This window comes from Enoplosus armatus, chromosome 20 (genome assembly GCF_043641665.1).
Source record: "Enoplosus armatus isolate fEnoArm2 chromosome 20, fEnoArm2.hap1, whole genome shotgun sequence".
Lineage (NCBI taxonomy): Eukaryota > Metazoa > Chordata > Actinopteri > Centrarchiformes > Enoplosidae > Enoplosus > Enoplosus armatus.
The window spans coordinates 13,431,000-13,445,010 of record NC_092199.1 but is presented as its reverse complement, the minus strand read 5'-3'; the positions used below and the strand labels follow the sequence as shown (position 1 = coordinate 13,445,010).

The following is a 14,011-nucleotide window of genomic DNA, read 5'->3' as shown; positions in this document are numbered from 1 at the left end:
TAAGCAAACTTCTTCACATGTTGTCTACCACACTTGAACATGGATAATCACACAAACGGCTTCCTTCCCAGTTCCCTTATCACCTTTGCTAGGTATTTGCGAGACTTGCTCTCGTTTTGGTGGCGGCATGCGTGGAGGTAGCAGGTAATGGCGGAGACTCCCAAGTGGAGCTGGCGGTCCTTGACGAAGATGTTCTCCAGGTAGTCACCCCACATGGCCCAGGCCTTCACCAGGACGTCGTGCATCTGCACCGCTGCTGAAAAGGCCTTATTGGCCTCCTCTGACCTGGAACAAGAAGGGAGGGAAGAGTGAGTTAGAGAGTGAGGGACGGACTGAGGGTCACACAGAGTGTCAAGGGCATGTGAGCAAAGGGAGGTAGCTGGAGGGGAAGGAGAGGAAGTAGGATTCAGTGAAAGGGAAGTCAGCAGGAAAAAAAGAGATACAACATAGGGAGGGACACTGAAGAGAGGGGAGGGTTGAAAGAGATGGATGCAATACTTGCGCGGAGAGCGGGTTGAAGGAGCGAAAGAAAAGGAGTAAGATGGAGTGTGCAAGAGACAGATTATGATGATCATATTCTGAATTATGTACTACACATCAATAAGCACCATATTTCATTTGCTGTAATCTTCAGGGCCTTTCCCCTCCGCATTACAGAGTAAGCATTTAACCCAGCATGAATTAATGTCACCAAGGGTTCGGGGGTTTTGCTATATTGTAATATGAACCCAACCCTATCACACTGTGCAGATCAATCCATTTAATACTCGGTGACATATGAGCTTAACAGCTTCGTATTTTATCAGAAATGACAGGGCGGCAGCAAGGTAAAAACCTCAGCGTAATGGCTATATTTATCTGTATACATTGACCGTGAAGAGCACTGCTACAGCTTAGAGAAATCTGCAGGCTGATAAACTTGAGAATCCTTCTGACTTTTTTTATCCCGGTACTGCAATCTAGCAGTCACACTTTGAGTATTTCGATTTAGAAACTGTTAAATAGCAGGCAAAGGATATAGACAGGTGAAATCTGGCAGGGCCCCCAAATTTTGACTGCACCATTTATGCTGACAGGGAAAATATATTCTGAATCATCAGCTGTTTTCACCACGCCAAGCGGCTTCCAACCACTCGTTGGCACGCAGTCGGAATAATTTTTTACACACCTTTCAGCCTCTGATTAATAAATAAGATGCAAGAGGCAACCCGAGACGCACTACCCTGCAGTCAAAACAAGGAGACAGGCCTGTCAATGAAAAAGCCGCGCTGAGCCACGGTTGGTAAATGGACCTCCATTTTAGGAGTGCTTCCAAAACGACTCTCCCACTTACTTACAGTGAAATGTCTCCCAAGCCAATCAATTAAAATGTGTTATTATAAAAGGCATTTTGGCATGTGATTAAGAAATGGGAGCTTGATTGCTATGGGAGTCAGAGCCGAAGACCCTCCAGTAATACTTAATGGGGTTGCCTCAGTCACTTTGCCAGTGTTAAAGTACATTAACAGTTTCTGCTACCTGGCTCAACAGGAGCGCAGGCACCCAACAGACTGTCAAATCTCTGACACCCGTTTAATTGAATGATCCCAAAATCCTTAGCACATGTGGTTGCACATGCACACACACACACACACTCAAGGACTCTCTCAACCCCTAACCCCCACTCTGCTGTTGATTCTCCCCCGGTGTAGGGGAAACTTAATGATTGCAATAAACCCTGCTGAGGTGGAGGCAAGTTCTGCTGATCCCAGAGATTCCTGCAAATTGCCTCGAGTTAATTATTGAGCTGCATATACATTTAATAAGCCTTCCTCAATTTGTCTTTCACCCCTCAGGATGCCGTGTCACGTCAAAGATGACGGGCGAAAAGGGGGCGCTGAAGGGGTGTTAAAGAGTGTGGCTGTGGGCATCCAGCAAAGCATGGAGAGAGCAGCCGCATGCTCCACAGGCAATCCCTACAGCCAAAAACACATTACTGACACTGTGGCAAACTGATGACACAGATGTTCATTAACATTTAAACCACGTCATGGGGGTAACCTAGTAACACAATCTCAGAGGTGCGTCAGCTTGAGGCGAGAAGTGCAGATTAAATATGACTGCCATGTCCTGACAGGATAAAAACACCCACGCAGAGTTAAGGGACCGCTTACACAGTCTGAGGACAATATAATAAACAAAGGGAAGACAGTGACAGACAGACAAATACATTTAGCTTTTAAACAACAAAAAGGGGAAACAAGATAAATCTGAAGTTGGCTCCAAAGTGGCAATGTTCGAAAGGTAGTCAAAGACCACATAGCTGGAGCATTGATGGACATACTTGTTGATTTGAGCCAGGAACATGCCCTTGAGAGCGTAGAACTCAGCCGTCATCTCCTTGGTGAAGTACTTCAGGTTGGTCGACTCTATCACCTCCAAACCCTAACAGACAGGGTGGGTGAACAACACGGGTTTAACTTCAAACTAAACTTCAGTGGAGAAACTTTCACGGACGCTAGGGAGAGGAATCGCGAAGAAGACACCCCAACGTTTTGTTTTAGACGGGGCCATAATCACAGGTGAAAAACAAACAAACTGCTCGGTGTTCATTAAGAAGTAAGAAAAGAGGTGTTAAGGGAACTAAACTTCCATTATGGTGAGCCTCTGATTAGGTGTCCCCCATGTACTGCTGTGACAAACGATGTGTAGCGGGAGAGAGAGACAGAGAGAACCAGAGGAGATGAGATAGAAGAGAGAAAGAAAGAGAGAGAGAGAAGAGTGTCTACTGGCACTTTTAATGACTTGTGGTGTGCTGAACTGCTTCTATTAATCAGAGTACTCCATGGGCTTAAGAGCAAGCCCCTGAGTTACACTCTCTTATAAGTCTTCCTGCTATAACTTGTCACCTAGAGCCACCCCAAACACTTCTTGCTCTTACTACCTTTTCCAACTCAAAGTACCATTAACTACGCCTCCAGCTCTGACTAACAGAAATCAACCCAAGTACTTAAATCACACTAAATGAATCAAATGTGTTGTTCTTCAGTGGAGGCTGGCTTATTTCAAATTGGAGCATTACCAGGGTCCAAATCTCTTGCAGCTGTGCTGCATTACGGTGCAGGTGTTGCATGGGTCCGATATATTCATCAAGTTTTGATCACACATAATTAGATTGTACAAACTAAATGATTTTTCCACAGAATTGTACCACAGAGTGATACAATTCTCACAAGCTGAAATAAAAATTGCTAATAAAACCAAGAGTGATTTTGAACATGACAAACACACACGTTGACACACTGACATTTGCAATATATTAATAATTATGCGCAGACTTCTACCCAACAATCCTAGGGCTCAAATGTATTAAGATTATATGAATTAAGTGCAACTATTGTTTATGTCATTACCACACTTACTTTCACTGCTTTTCATTTTCTGGAGAAAAAATGTTTTCGTCCATAAAACATCGTAGAAATAAGGGCAGAATTACAGTACGTTAATGCTTACATATGCATCCATATTGAGTGCATAGGCCAAATAAATAAATAGGTATTAGTGATTCTCTAATTTAAAATATAGTAAAAGAGAGAAGATCACATCCCATCTTACCTGCATGCACTCATTCTTGCCCATGACGCCAGCCAGCTGCAAATAACATTTGACCTGCTGTCTGATCTTCTGGAAGCAGTCCACAATGGGAACTGTAGGGATGGTATGGATACGACTCAGGATGTCCAGAGCCACATTCACCAAACCCTGGGGAAACAACAGTGTGATGAGGCTTAAAACTATTTTAGTTGTTTATTGATTCACACGTATTTTGAATTTATCTGACTAAAATGGGCTCATAAGCCTAAACCAGTACCTGTTTGCGTCCTATCTTGCCATACTGAATGATAGCAGAAGCAGAGGCATGAACTCCCAACATGGCATTGTTGTTGTTCGGATCATGCTGTGTGTTCGTCTCATACGCCGTCACTATGGCTGTGGACAGAGACAAAACAGTGATGAACATGGCTTTTCTCTTTATGCAAGTGTCATATTTGAAGAAGTAAGCAAAAAGAGGAGCGCTTAGAGCAAAATGATCTTCTAGCACTCTGAAAGCTCAGCTGTCATAATGCAGAGGAGGGCATCGGGGACGGTAAACGTATTGAACAGTAAATGGGCCATGGCGATGAATTTCATCAAGAAAATTCCATTTCACTTTAACATAAGTTTGAAGGCTGTCACGTATAAATGAAGTGGATTTTATTGGCATGGTGCTGCAGAACGAGTGCTATCATTATTTCAACGCCTCACAGTGCGAGTTGGAGCTCAAGTTGCTTGAGACATCACATTTTGCAGTGGCTGCCTCTCTGAATGGTTTCAAAGTCACTGCGGGAGAGAGCCGAGCACTGAGCAAGGTAAATATGTGTGTGTCAGTGTGTGTGCGTGTTATGTCCTGCAGTGAGAGAGAGAGTGCTTTACCGAGCTGACATTTGGAAATGTACAGAGACCCCGAGGGGGTCCTGCACATCGTGGCCTTTTAAAGAAGACCCCTTCCTGGAACTAGCAGAAACCTAAGCAGAAATCTGAGAGTGTGTTTGCATGTGTGTGGCACCCAGTAATATACGTACAATGTTTAAAAAGCCATGCGTGTGAACATAAATACATGTTTTAATCACTGGTGTTAGACTTGACGGGCAGTACCTGGTGTGTCAGAGTGTGTGTCGTACCTTGGTAGTGGTGCTGGCGCCACATGAAGATGCTGCTCCAGTGGGACAGGTCATCAGAAACAATGGGCAGTCGGTTCCTCCAGGTTTTCACCACAGTCTTCATGTCGTGGAGGCTGGTGTTGCGGCCCAGGTTAGCTGGCTGGAGCCCTGAATTAATTTGGGCCGCTTCTTGCAGCTCAATGATCTGCTGTGCCGCCTGGGGAGAGAGAGAGAGAGATAAATAAAAATCTGCTCTCTACCTTTTTGTATCTTCCATACAGTATCATGAGCATCTTGACCACACTCACTTGACTCTAACTTTAAACTTTTATGGTGCATGCAAGGTGGCAGATCTGAAGCCGCAGCCACATGATTTTTTTGTTTACAGTTAACATTTTGTGTTTCCAGGCCTACTCTACAGTCTGCTTCGAAGATTTGGTCCAGACAGTATACCAGCTGCACTTAATCTAGTTAATATTCTGTCTACACATCTCAACAAGTGTATGCTACCAGCCAAGTTTGCCGCTTTGTTTGCACTGCATTGCACACATGGTGTCCATCTGCCGTCAATTAAAGACTGTCACTTTTTTTTAAAGTTTAAGAAGTTTTCGTGTTCTGTCGATGCTCCGGAACCAAACCCACTTTTAACCTTTGCTTGCTTTAGGGTGTTTTGGCATGCACACTAAGTGTTTTAGTGCAGTGAGACATCAAGAATATCTTGTGCATTTCTGCCTCAACTCTCTCCCATCATTTCTTGTTGTCTTCAGTGTGTGTACCGCATAATGAAGCAGAATATCCCTAAAATATCTAAATGAATTCAATAAAAAGAAAGGTAATGGAGGAGGATCAGAAAAAGAGTAAGAAGATATGGTGATAACATGGTTAGAAAGCAGATATGGAGTGTTTGGAGATCAGGTTTTAGTTAAGAGGTGGAAAGATGACGTGGGAGATGTGGAGAACAAGGATCATGAGATAGAGGAAAGGTGATGCCAAGAAAGAGGCTGTGAGGTGTGAGGCTGCTGCGTTAATGGAAAAAATGACTGTGTGTGAGACTCTAAAAGGTAAAAGCGTCAAAAGTAAAAAACATAAAAGATAAGTAAAAGGCAGAGAATGAAATAAGAAAAAGAGGGCCGTTACTGTTAGGGTATTGACAGATGTGACGACAAAATACAATGCTGGGGCTGTCCTCCTCCAGGTCACAGGCTTAACACTCACACTGAGCAATCCCGGGGGCTGAAAGCCTCCACAAACGAGATGGATCAAAGTGACCAAACACATTTCCCTCTGAGGACAGCTAGACCTGAAGATCTCTAACAACCCTGAGAAAAAGGAACGCCTTCTCAAACCTCTTGTAGCAAAACATTAACACATATCGTTGTTAACTTTGGAAACATCCTATTTTCAGGCCAATTTGATTGAATAATTAGTGCATTTTTGCATTAGAAATGCAGCCCAGCAATAATTATTTAACGCCACAAAAATCATTGTGTCCTCCTACATTACTTCAATAGCTAATCTGCTCCGATATGGCACAGAAAAAAGGACAAGGAGATGGGAAAAAGTGAAAATGAAAAGCTCGGGCTTCTATCTCATTCCGTGAAAAAAAAAAAAAAAAAAAAAGCCTCATCGATTGGCCCAAAGCCGCTTTGTGAACATATAATCAATCATTCCATTATAACTACTCATCAATCAATATTAATGCCGAGCCTCATAGTCGATAGTGTGGGTGATAATCCATTGATCGTCAGTCACTGCTAAGAGCTGGGATTTGATGATAACTTGATTCAAATGGTATTTGAGATAGTATTGGTATTTGCAAAGTCTGGGGCTTCTCATTCTCCGAAGCGCACGGAGTCGTGAATATGAGATATAGAGTTTGGAATGGAGATTTACAACAGGCCGCTTGGCTGGGTAGAGGAATAAATGGCTTGTTTTCCCTTGGCTAGGGTAAATAATTGGACTGCACATATGCGAGCACACGCACACCAAAAAACACACACACACACACACACACACACACACACACACACACACACACACACACACACACACACACACACAGTAACAAAGAACGTAGTCACCCAATTCAAATACCCATTTTGGAAAGATAAATGTGGTGAATCAGAGCTGTGCTGAAGACTTAACCCCCCCGCTCCGAAATCAAATCTCCCAAAACAAAATAAATTAGGCAATACAATATTTTTCACAATTATCTGTTAATATCAGCTGATGGCCCATTTCTAACCTTCATTCAGTCCGTCCCATTCATCATGTAAATGTAATTCTGCTGCAGGTATTTAATCAAATGGTATCTGATGGCAGGGAAGTAATTACAGCCATTCTAAACTAACTCTCCTCTTCTCTCTCTCTTTCTCCCCCTGTCCTCCCATTCTGTTCGCGCTCTACCTTTTTCAATTTCCATCGCCTTAGTCTCCCCTCTTCTCTCCTTTTTCATCTTTGTCCCTGTCTATTGTAATCTCTCATGGTTGAATCAAAGAGGCTTAAAGGTTTTTTTTTTTTTAATCATCCATCTCAATTTTACAAAATGGAGTGAGAGAGGGAGATAGAGGCCGTTATCAGCGTCACTCAACAACACAACGTCTCAGGGCTACTGATGATCTCTCGACATGCACCTCTTCAAGTGCTTATCACAATAGACCGACTTCCCATCACCACTCTTCCTGGTTTCCTGACCGCTGTGTCAGCCTAAATGGAGCCTTTCAACAGAAAAAAGAAACAAACTCTCCATGCATTTTGTATACTGACCTGCAGCAGCGGCGTGTGCACGTGGGAAACAATGTGTGGCAGCCTCCTCCACTCGCGGATGGCCAGGCTGGAGGCCATCTCCACCAGCCGCTCTATGAAGTTGAGCTGCTGCTCCTCTGGGTGGCAGATGGCCAGGTAGCCACGGTGCATGTTCACCTTCCATGCCATCTCCTTGGGACAGCTCAGCTCCACCTGGAAATTCACACAGAAAGTCAATTTCCATTTTGAAACACTAATTCATAGTAGCAAAAGACTGCGGCTGCAAAATTGAGTTATCAATGATTCTTAATAATGGAATTAACATATAATTAATATTTGTTTGTTAAAGAACAATCACTAGGCATGATTAATATTTTTAACGATCAATACACCACTATCAAATTAATTGGTGTACCTGTATCATCACTATCTGTCGTTCTCAAAAGTACTGCCACATATCAACATGATTCACTGCTGCTGTTGGAAAGGGGAGTTCCTGCAAGATCCATACTGGTAGCACACAGGATGAAATGCTGAGATAAAATATTGAGACGGCTGCCGGTCTCCTCAAAAAAATAGCTTGTTTAAGGTAATAATAAGTTTCCCTACAGTGTACCTGTCTACATGTTAAGATTGACTGATGTTAGAATTCGACTTCCAGAACATGTAGATTTCTTCAGGAAAAATAACACTTTGCAGAGTCTTGCATTTTTCTTTTGGAAACAGCTGACTGACTTGCCGACAGGTGGTAGCTGTTAGTTTCAGCTAAGCCAGAACACTTAAATAAATTTGGAATTGGTGACATATTCTGTAGAAACAGATCCACAGTTGGTGCATGTAGCATGCTGTTTTTCTCTGTGTGTTTGTCCCCATGATGCAGAATAGCGCACTCTTCACAGCGTTGCGAGCGTGGCAGTTTAATTAAATGTAAACATCCGAGGGGAAGGGACCTACGACACTTTCCTTGCATAATTTAGAACTTGGATAAATACACAACAATACTGTTTCCAATTCATTTTCTGAATGGTTTCAGCAGGACTTTTGTACTAATGACTAATCAACCTGACGAGTCTGACACGAAGGCGGAGGCGAGGAAAAGGCCCTGCTATTGATTAAAACTCTGAGTGCATTCACACTAAGCAAACAACAGCCCAGGGGGGCCTGCTACGTCAAACCTGTGGTTTGCTGTTGTGTGTCTTGAAGTGAGTGAGAAAGACAGAATGAGAGAAGGCCGAAAAGAGCAAGAGAATGAGAAAGCCTAGGTGTGTATTTGTGTAAACTCTTCCGATGTTGGAGAAAATTACAGTGATCGGTCAGAGCGCACTTATCAGGGGTGACACTTGATGAATATCCTGGAGACAGGGCCGCCCTTATCAAGAGCCAGCTTTAATTGAAAGCGGGGACATTTGGACTTCGCCTCTGAGGTGGTGAGCGGTGGGCAGGCAGGCGACTGAAAGCCTCGCTCCTCTCCTCCACCATAAAACAAATCACCCTGCAGCAGATGCCGGGGTAATTATTCACGCACGCAGCTGTCGTAAATATTAGCTGCTAAAACCAGAGCTGCAGAGCGAGGGATGAAGAGATGGAAGAGGAGGAAGTGGAAGTAGAGAGTATAGTAATAAAAAGAAAACCAAGTAAAGAAGAGAAGTTGGAGAAGTAAGAGACAAAAGAAAGAGAAATGGGTACACGGAGGAAGGAAGGAATGAAACACAGAGGAAGGGATACAGCGACTTGGTGCTGCCATCCAGACAATTTAATTAGGTGTCACCTTAGGACAGAGCGGCTCAATGGATTGGTTCCAAGTCTCCTTGAAAGAGCAAAGCAGGAGTATTTGTTATATGTCAGGTACTATCACGCGCTCGCCACCCGTCTACACTTTTGTTTTAGGAAACATGAGGCCAATAAATTAACAGGCCAAACAGCTGAGCAGCATTTCCACAGCTTTACGGCCAGCTCTCTCATTCTCCCCGTAGGTTTGTGTGGGGTTGCGGAGGGGTCCCAATATCAAGTTACTATACTTCACACTGACACGAGGCTTGGGCTTAATATAGTGCACTGTACCGGAAACTAGGAGTAAAATGAAAAAAAGTAGAGCCTCTGGTTCAATGGGTTCAAGCTTAGAGGCTCTACTGCGTCTTTGATTGTGTTTGTGAGAACTTGGTGGTTATAGTTTCTATTTTCTGTCAAACTGTTCGGGGTTATCGCAACCTTTGGGAGACAGTGAGAGCGCACCTTTGTGTGGATGTGTGTTTATGTGTGTGGACACATTTTCACATGGTGACTGTGCACTCCTCACCTGTACCAGAGCCTCCTTCATGGCAGCCCAATTGGAAACCCTCCAAGCACACTCGAGCATGAGATAGGGGTTCGAGTGGCCTTTAGATTGGCCGTATTCTGTCAACGGCTCCCACTGGTTCAATTCCTTAGAACAGCTGGACACGAAGACAAGGGAGATGAAAAGTTCAGGCAACTTTAAACAGTTCATGCTTTTAAATGTGCTACAGCTGTGCTAATTAACATTTTAGTGATAACATGTCTCCTTTTTATTAGCCCAATTCACAGTGTGTCATTTGGAGCTGTCACTGCGGGAGGTCTGCCTGGCTAAAAATGCACTGTTTGTCATGTTGGCTTTTTAAAATACCTTCTGGGTTTTCCACATTTGCATAGGCCCCTTCAGGTTTCTTAGTCTCACCCATATAGTTGTGTGTCCCTGTTTAATTTTATGAATGATCTGCATTTTAAAATACACCAAATATTGGAGGTAAAATACACTTAATATTGGACGCTATGTAAAACAACTAATGGTATTTCAACTGGCAGACATACAAAAGAGAGTCATTTAGTTCAGCAGGGAGGCACGGTAGTCATCTTGGAGAAAGAAAACAGACTTGATGGAAATTTATTACTGATTTTCCCAGTAACAGCACCTATGCCACATCCACATATGAACAAAAATTACATTTAGGCCTGCAAAGAAAAAGGTGACATCGACAGATGTATGGAGGAAACATACACGTACAGACATTCAGTGTTCATATTCATATTCTTCAAATATTGGCATTTCTGGATGCACTGCTCTATAATTTGTGCGATGAATGGAATAAATGTTATCTGGTTTGTACAATCAATGGTGCACAGTACATATAGGACAGTATTAAAGTAAAAATCCACTATGGTTTTTTGCTCTGCTGGCTCTCTTGATGTGCAAGACAGACTTCCCTCTGGGATAAAAGCATCTTACCGTATCCAGTGGTCCTCCCAGAGCTGGTACTCTGGAAAGATGGCTGGGGAGACGTTGCTCCTCTCATGCTCTTTCCGAGCCTTCTCCATTGCTTTCTCGTAGCTTTCTTGAGCCTGAACAGACACGTGAAATTTTTAGGACAAGCTTTTTGAGGCTAATAAAATGATGTGACTAGCCTGCTACTAGGTACTAGGTAGGTACTACATTTTGTCTATTCTTATTGATATAAATGAGGATAAATAAATAAATAAATAAATAAATAACATCTTCATGAAGGCAAGGATTTATTTGGTCAGCCCAGTATATACCAAGTAAAGTGGCCAGTGGTTTCCTTTCAAGCTTTCTCTCACCTGTTCGAAGAAGCCATGCTGCTCGTAGGCAATGGCAGTGGCAGTCTCAGGAAACTTGCATCTCTTCTGCCACAGGCCGGCCCACATGTCCTCCTCTTGGAGCAGAGAGTAGAGCTCTGCTAGGGAGTCCAGAATCTCCTATAGTAAAGTAGAATAAAATGTGGACGGCAGCGGAACAAATTGGAAAATTTGCAGTGATCAAACTGTGAATTGAATGAGAGCAGCTTTGCTAATGAGTCTAGTTCAAACAGGATAAAAGGCAGATTTGCTAACTTAAACATTAAGTCTGCAAAACGCACATAACAAATAAATCTCTAGATCCTCCACGGTGGAAGAGAAGGACAAATTAGGACAAAAGTAACAGTTAAAACGAGCTAATCATAAAAGATGATGATCTATTGTGTTTTTGATTCTTTCCTTTCCTGACAAACAAGTCCTGGAGGAAACACAACATTGTATGAAGATTGTCAATTGTCAAAAATAAAAAAAAAGACCAAATATTGTCAACTCCAAGCTTAAACGAAAATACATTACCTGTTGAGGCGGTGTGATGCTCTCCTGCTCGTAGAACTCTGTGCTCTGCTTGGGTTTGCTGTGAAGGCTGAGGCCCTTTTCAAAGGCCTGCTGCTCCAGCATTAGAGTGGAGCGTAGCCAGAGGTTGTGTGTCTTCCCCAAGTACTTCAGCACACAAGGACGGATGGGAATAGGAGGCACACACTGGGACATGGCCTCCACAAAGCAGTTTAGGGCACTGGGCTGGCAGTCCCTCTGGGCCTGGTGGCTGCCACTGCACAGGAAAGGACTCATTTCTCCTGACAAAGCCTATAGAGAGAGAGAGAGAGAGAGAGAGAGAGAAAGAAAGAGAGAGGGGGAGAGAGCTTGTCAACTACCCGGTTTCACTTAAGCAGCAGTGCACTGATATAGCATATTGATAAAGGCATTCTGTTGCATGTAGGTGATGCAACACGATGCCTTTTTCCAGTAAAAGAGAAACAGAGTTAAGAAACAGGAAAAGAGGGGTAAGACAGGTAAGATGACTGGGAAGGTTACGAATGACAGCCTTCTTCAGAAGGACGGTCCATTCATTTCCTACAGAAATGAGCGACGTGATTTTGAATACACTTGGAACTTGTACTTTTATTTAAAGTAATTCAAAAAAGCGTTATTTGCCTGTTTGAACTGCACAGGGCCACTGTATGCAATCAGAGCCTCTCAGAACGCTCACAGAATAGACTTTGAGCGTGACTGCCGAGTTACTGCTCTGATAATCATGACTGACACACACTCAGAAATAAATGATGTATTGGTAATGAATATAATTTTCACTGCCCGTTGACAGCATGGAATAATTAATGCCTTGATGGTCACTTTAATTAGGCTGGAGAAGGCCAATATGTGAACAGAAGTAAATTCCTTCCTAAGAAGAATGTGCTTTTCTATCGTTCCCATGTAACAATCAGCCCAGAGATATAAAGCCTGAGCAGCAGTAATCACTCTATTTTCACCATAAATTGATGGTGTAACGTTGGCATGAAATGCAGAGATGGCAGGCATCAGAATAAACACGTGTGACATATTTGTGACTTCATGCCTGTCACAGGAAGAATTTGAAGCCATCTTTCTATTGACTGCATCTTTCAGATGTTTAAAGAGCTCAATCACTTCAAATCAAGGCCTTTCAACAAGTCTCAAAATACTTTATATGCATCCGGTTCGTTAAACTCATTACAGCTTCCCTCCCTCGGCTTTCTCGTTTCCATATTTAGCATAAATGAATCTGTCCTCATTAAGTAGAATTGCACGTTGTACGACAGAAATGGGATGGCCAAGGTCAGAGTTACTGTCAGCTTGCTAAAGTCATTGACAAAACACAGAAAGGCATATAGGGAGTGGTTGGGTGTAGATAATGTTTAAGTCAAAAATACTGGGGATGGAGGGTAGAGATAAGTCTGTGTATGTGTTTAGGATTTATATTCTGAAAGAGACTGAACTGTCATTTTGGATTTTCCAACAAATGGATTTTAAGTAGTAGTAGGGTGGGTTGAGCCATACAGTACGCAAGCTGTGTCATGCAAAGGTAAATACTTTGTGCAATATTACATCACATATTTCCCCACAACGCTGGATGGACATTCTGTTGTTGCTGATGCTAAAATTGAAAAAGAGGCATGCATTTCTTTCCCTTGTTGTATATTACAATACACTAGCTCTGTGCTCCTCCGCTCTGGGTGTCACAAGATAGAGGCCAGTAAGTTATACTCACATGCTGCTGCCTGTCAGAGAGGATCTTCCAGAGGCGAGGGAAGAGCTGAACCCAGGTCCTCTCAGCCAGCGGTGTGGAGATGTGACAAAGCTGGACCAGAGCGTTCAGAAGTGCCCCCGTCTGACACAGAGCAGAGAAAAAAAGACAGCTGCTGACTCAGCAAGGCAGTGGTTCTTAATCCATGTCTTCAGGACTCAGGACAAGCCCTGCTGATTTACTATCCTACTGGGTGGGTTGTATTCGACTGATGTCAAAATCAGTTCCTGATTTTATAGCTAGAATAAAATTCACCAGGGCTCTGGATCATGAAAAACTTATGCAAATGTCCTATATTCTGCAAAAATAGGATGAAGTTCAATATCTCAAACACTGCATTCTCTAATATTACCAGTAGTAGCCCCTGGGTAATTAGGTTAATCTTGAAAATTCATCATCATAATGGTTAGATATATCATTCCCCTTAGCTTTGTCAAGATCGTCAACCTTACCTTGACCTCCCGTAGTGAGTCAAGAAACTTGTCATGGCGGTTTGTAAGCATGTGCAGCTGGTTGCCTGCATCTCTCTCAGCCTGCTCCTTACTCTTGGGGATGGCCGTCTGGTCACCTGGTGCTAACTCGATGTCTATCTCCACATCCTGCCAGAGATCACAACAGAAGAGAAGAGAACAATTGTCTTCTGGGAGAGCTTTGACAATTTACTCTTCATGTTGGATACAATGCCATTTTGAAAGGG

The 14,011-nt window shown here is 43.1% G+C and overlaps 1 protein-coding gene across 3 annotated transcripts in view; it reads right to left on the bottom strand.

Moving 5' to 3' along the window:
• trrap (transformation/transcription domain-associated protein) overlaps positions 1–14,011 on the bottom strand; it is a 76,208-nt gene that overhangs the window by 20,976 nt on the left and 41,221 nt on the right. For all 3 annotated transcript variants that reach the window (XM_070926531.1, XM_070926533.1, XM_070926532.1), the window contains 12 exons: positions 13,767–13,913; positions 13,279–13,398; positions 11,550–11,837; positions 11,016–11,153; positions 10,666–10,778; positions 9,721–9,856; positions 7,446–7,637; positions 4,701–4,896; positions 3,851–3,969; positions 3,595–3,741; positions 2,324–2,424; positions 84–285 (listed from right to left, as the gene is read on the bottom strand). In XM_070926531.1, coding sequence (XP_070782632.1) covers positions 84–285; positions 2,324–2,424; positions 3,595–3,741; positions 3,851–3,969; positions 4,701–4,896; positions 7,446–7,637; positions 9,721–9,856; positions 10,666–10,778; positions 11,016–11,153; positions 11,550–11,837; positions 13,279–13,398; positions 13,767–13,913 — 1,899 coding nt within the window. The remainder of the gene's footprint in view (positions 1–83; positions 286–2,323; positions 2,425–3,594; positions 3,742–3,850; positions 3,970–4,700; positions 4,897–7,445; positions 7,638–9,720; positions 9,857–10,665; positions 10,779–11,015; positions 11,154–11,549; positions 11,838–13,278; positions 13,399–13,766; positions 13,914–14,011) is intronic.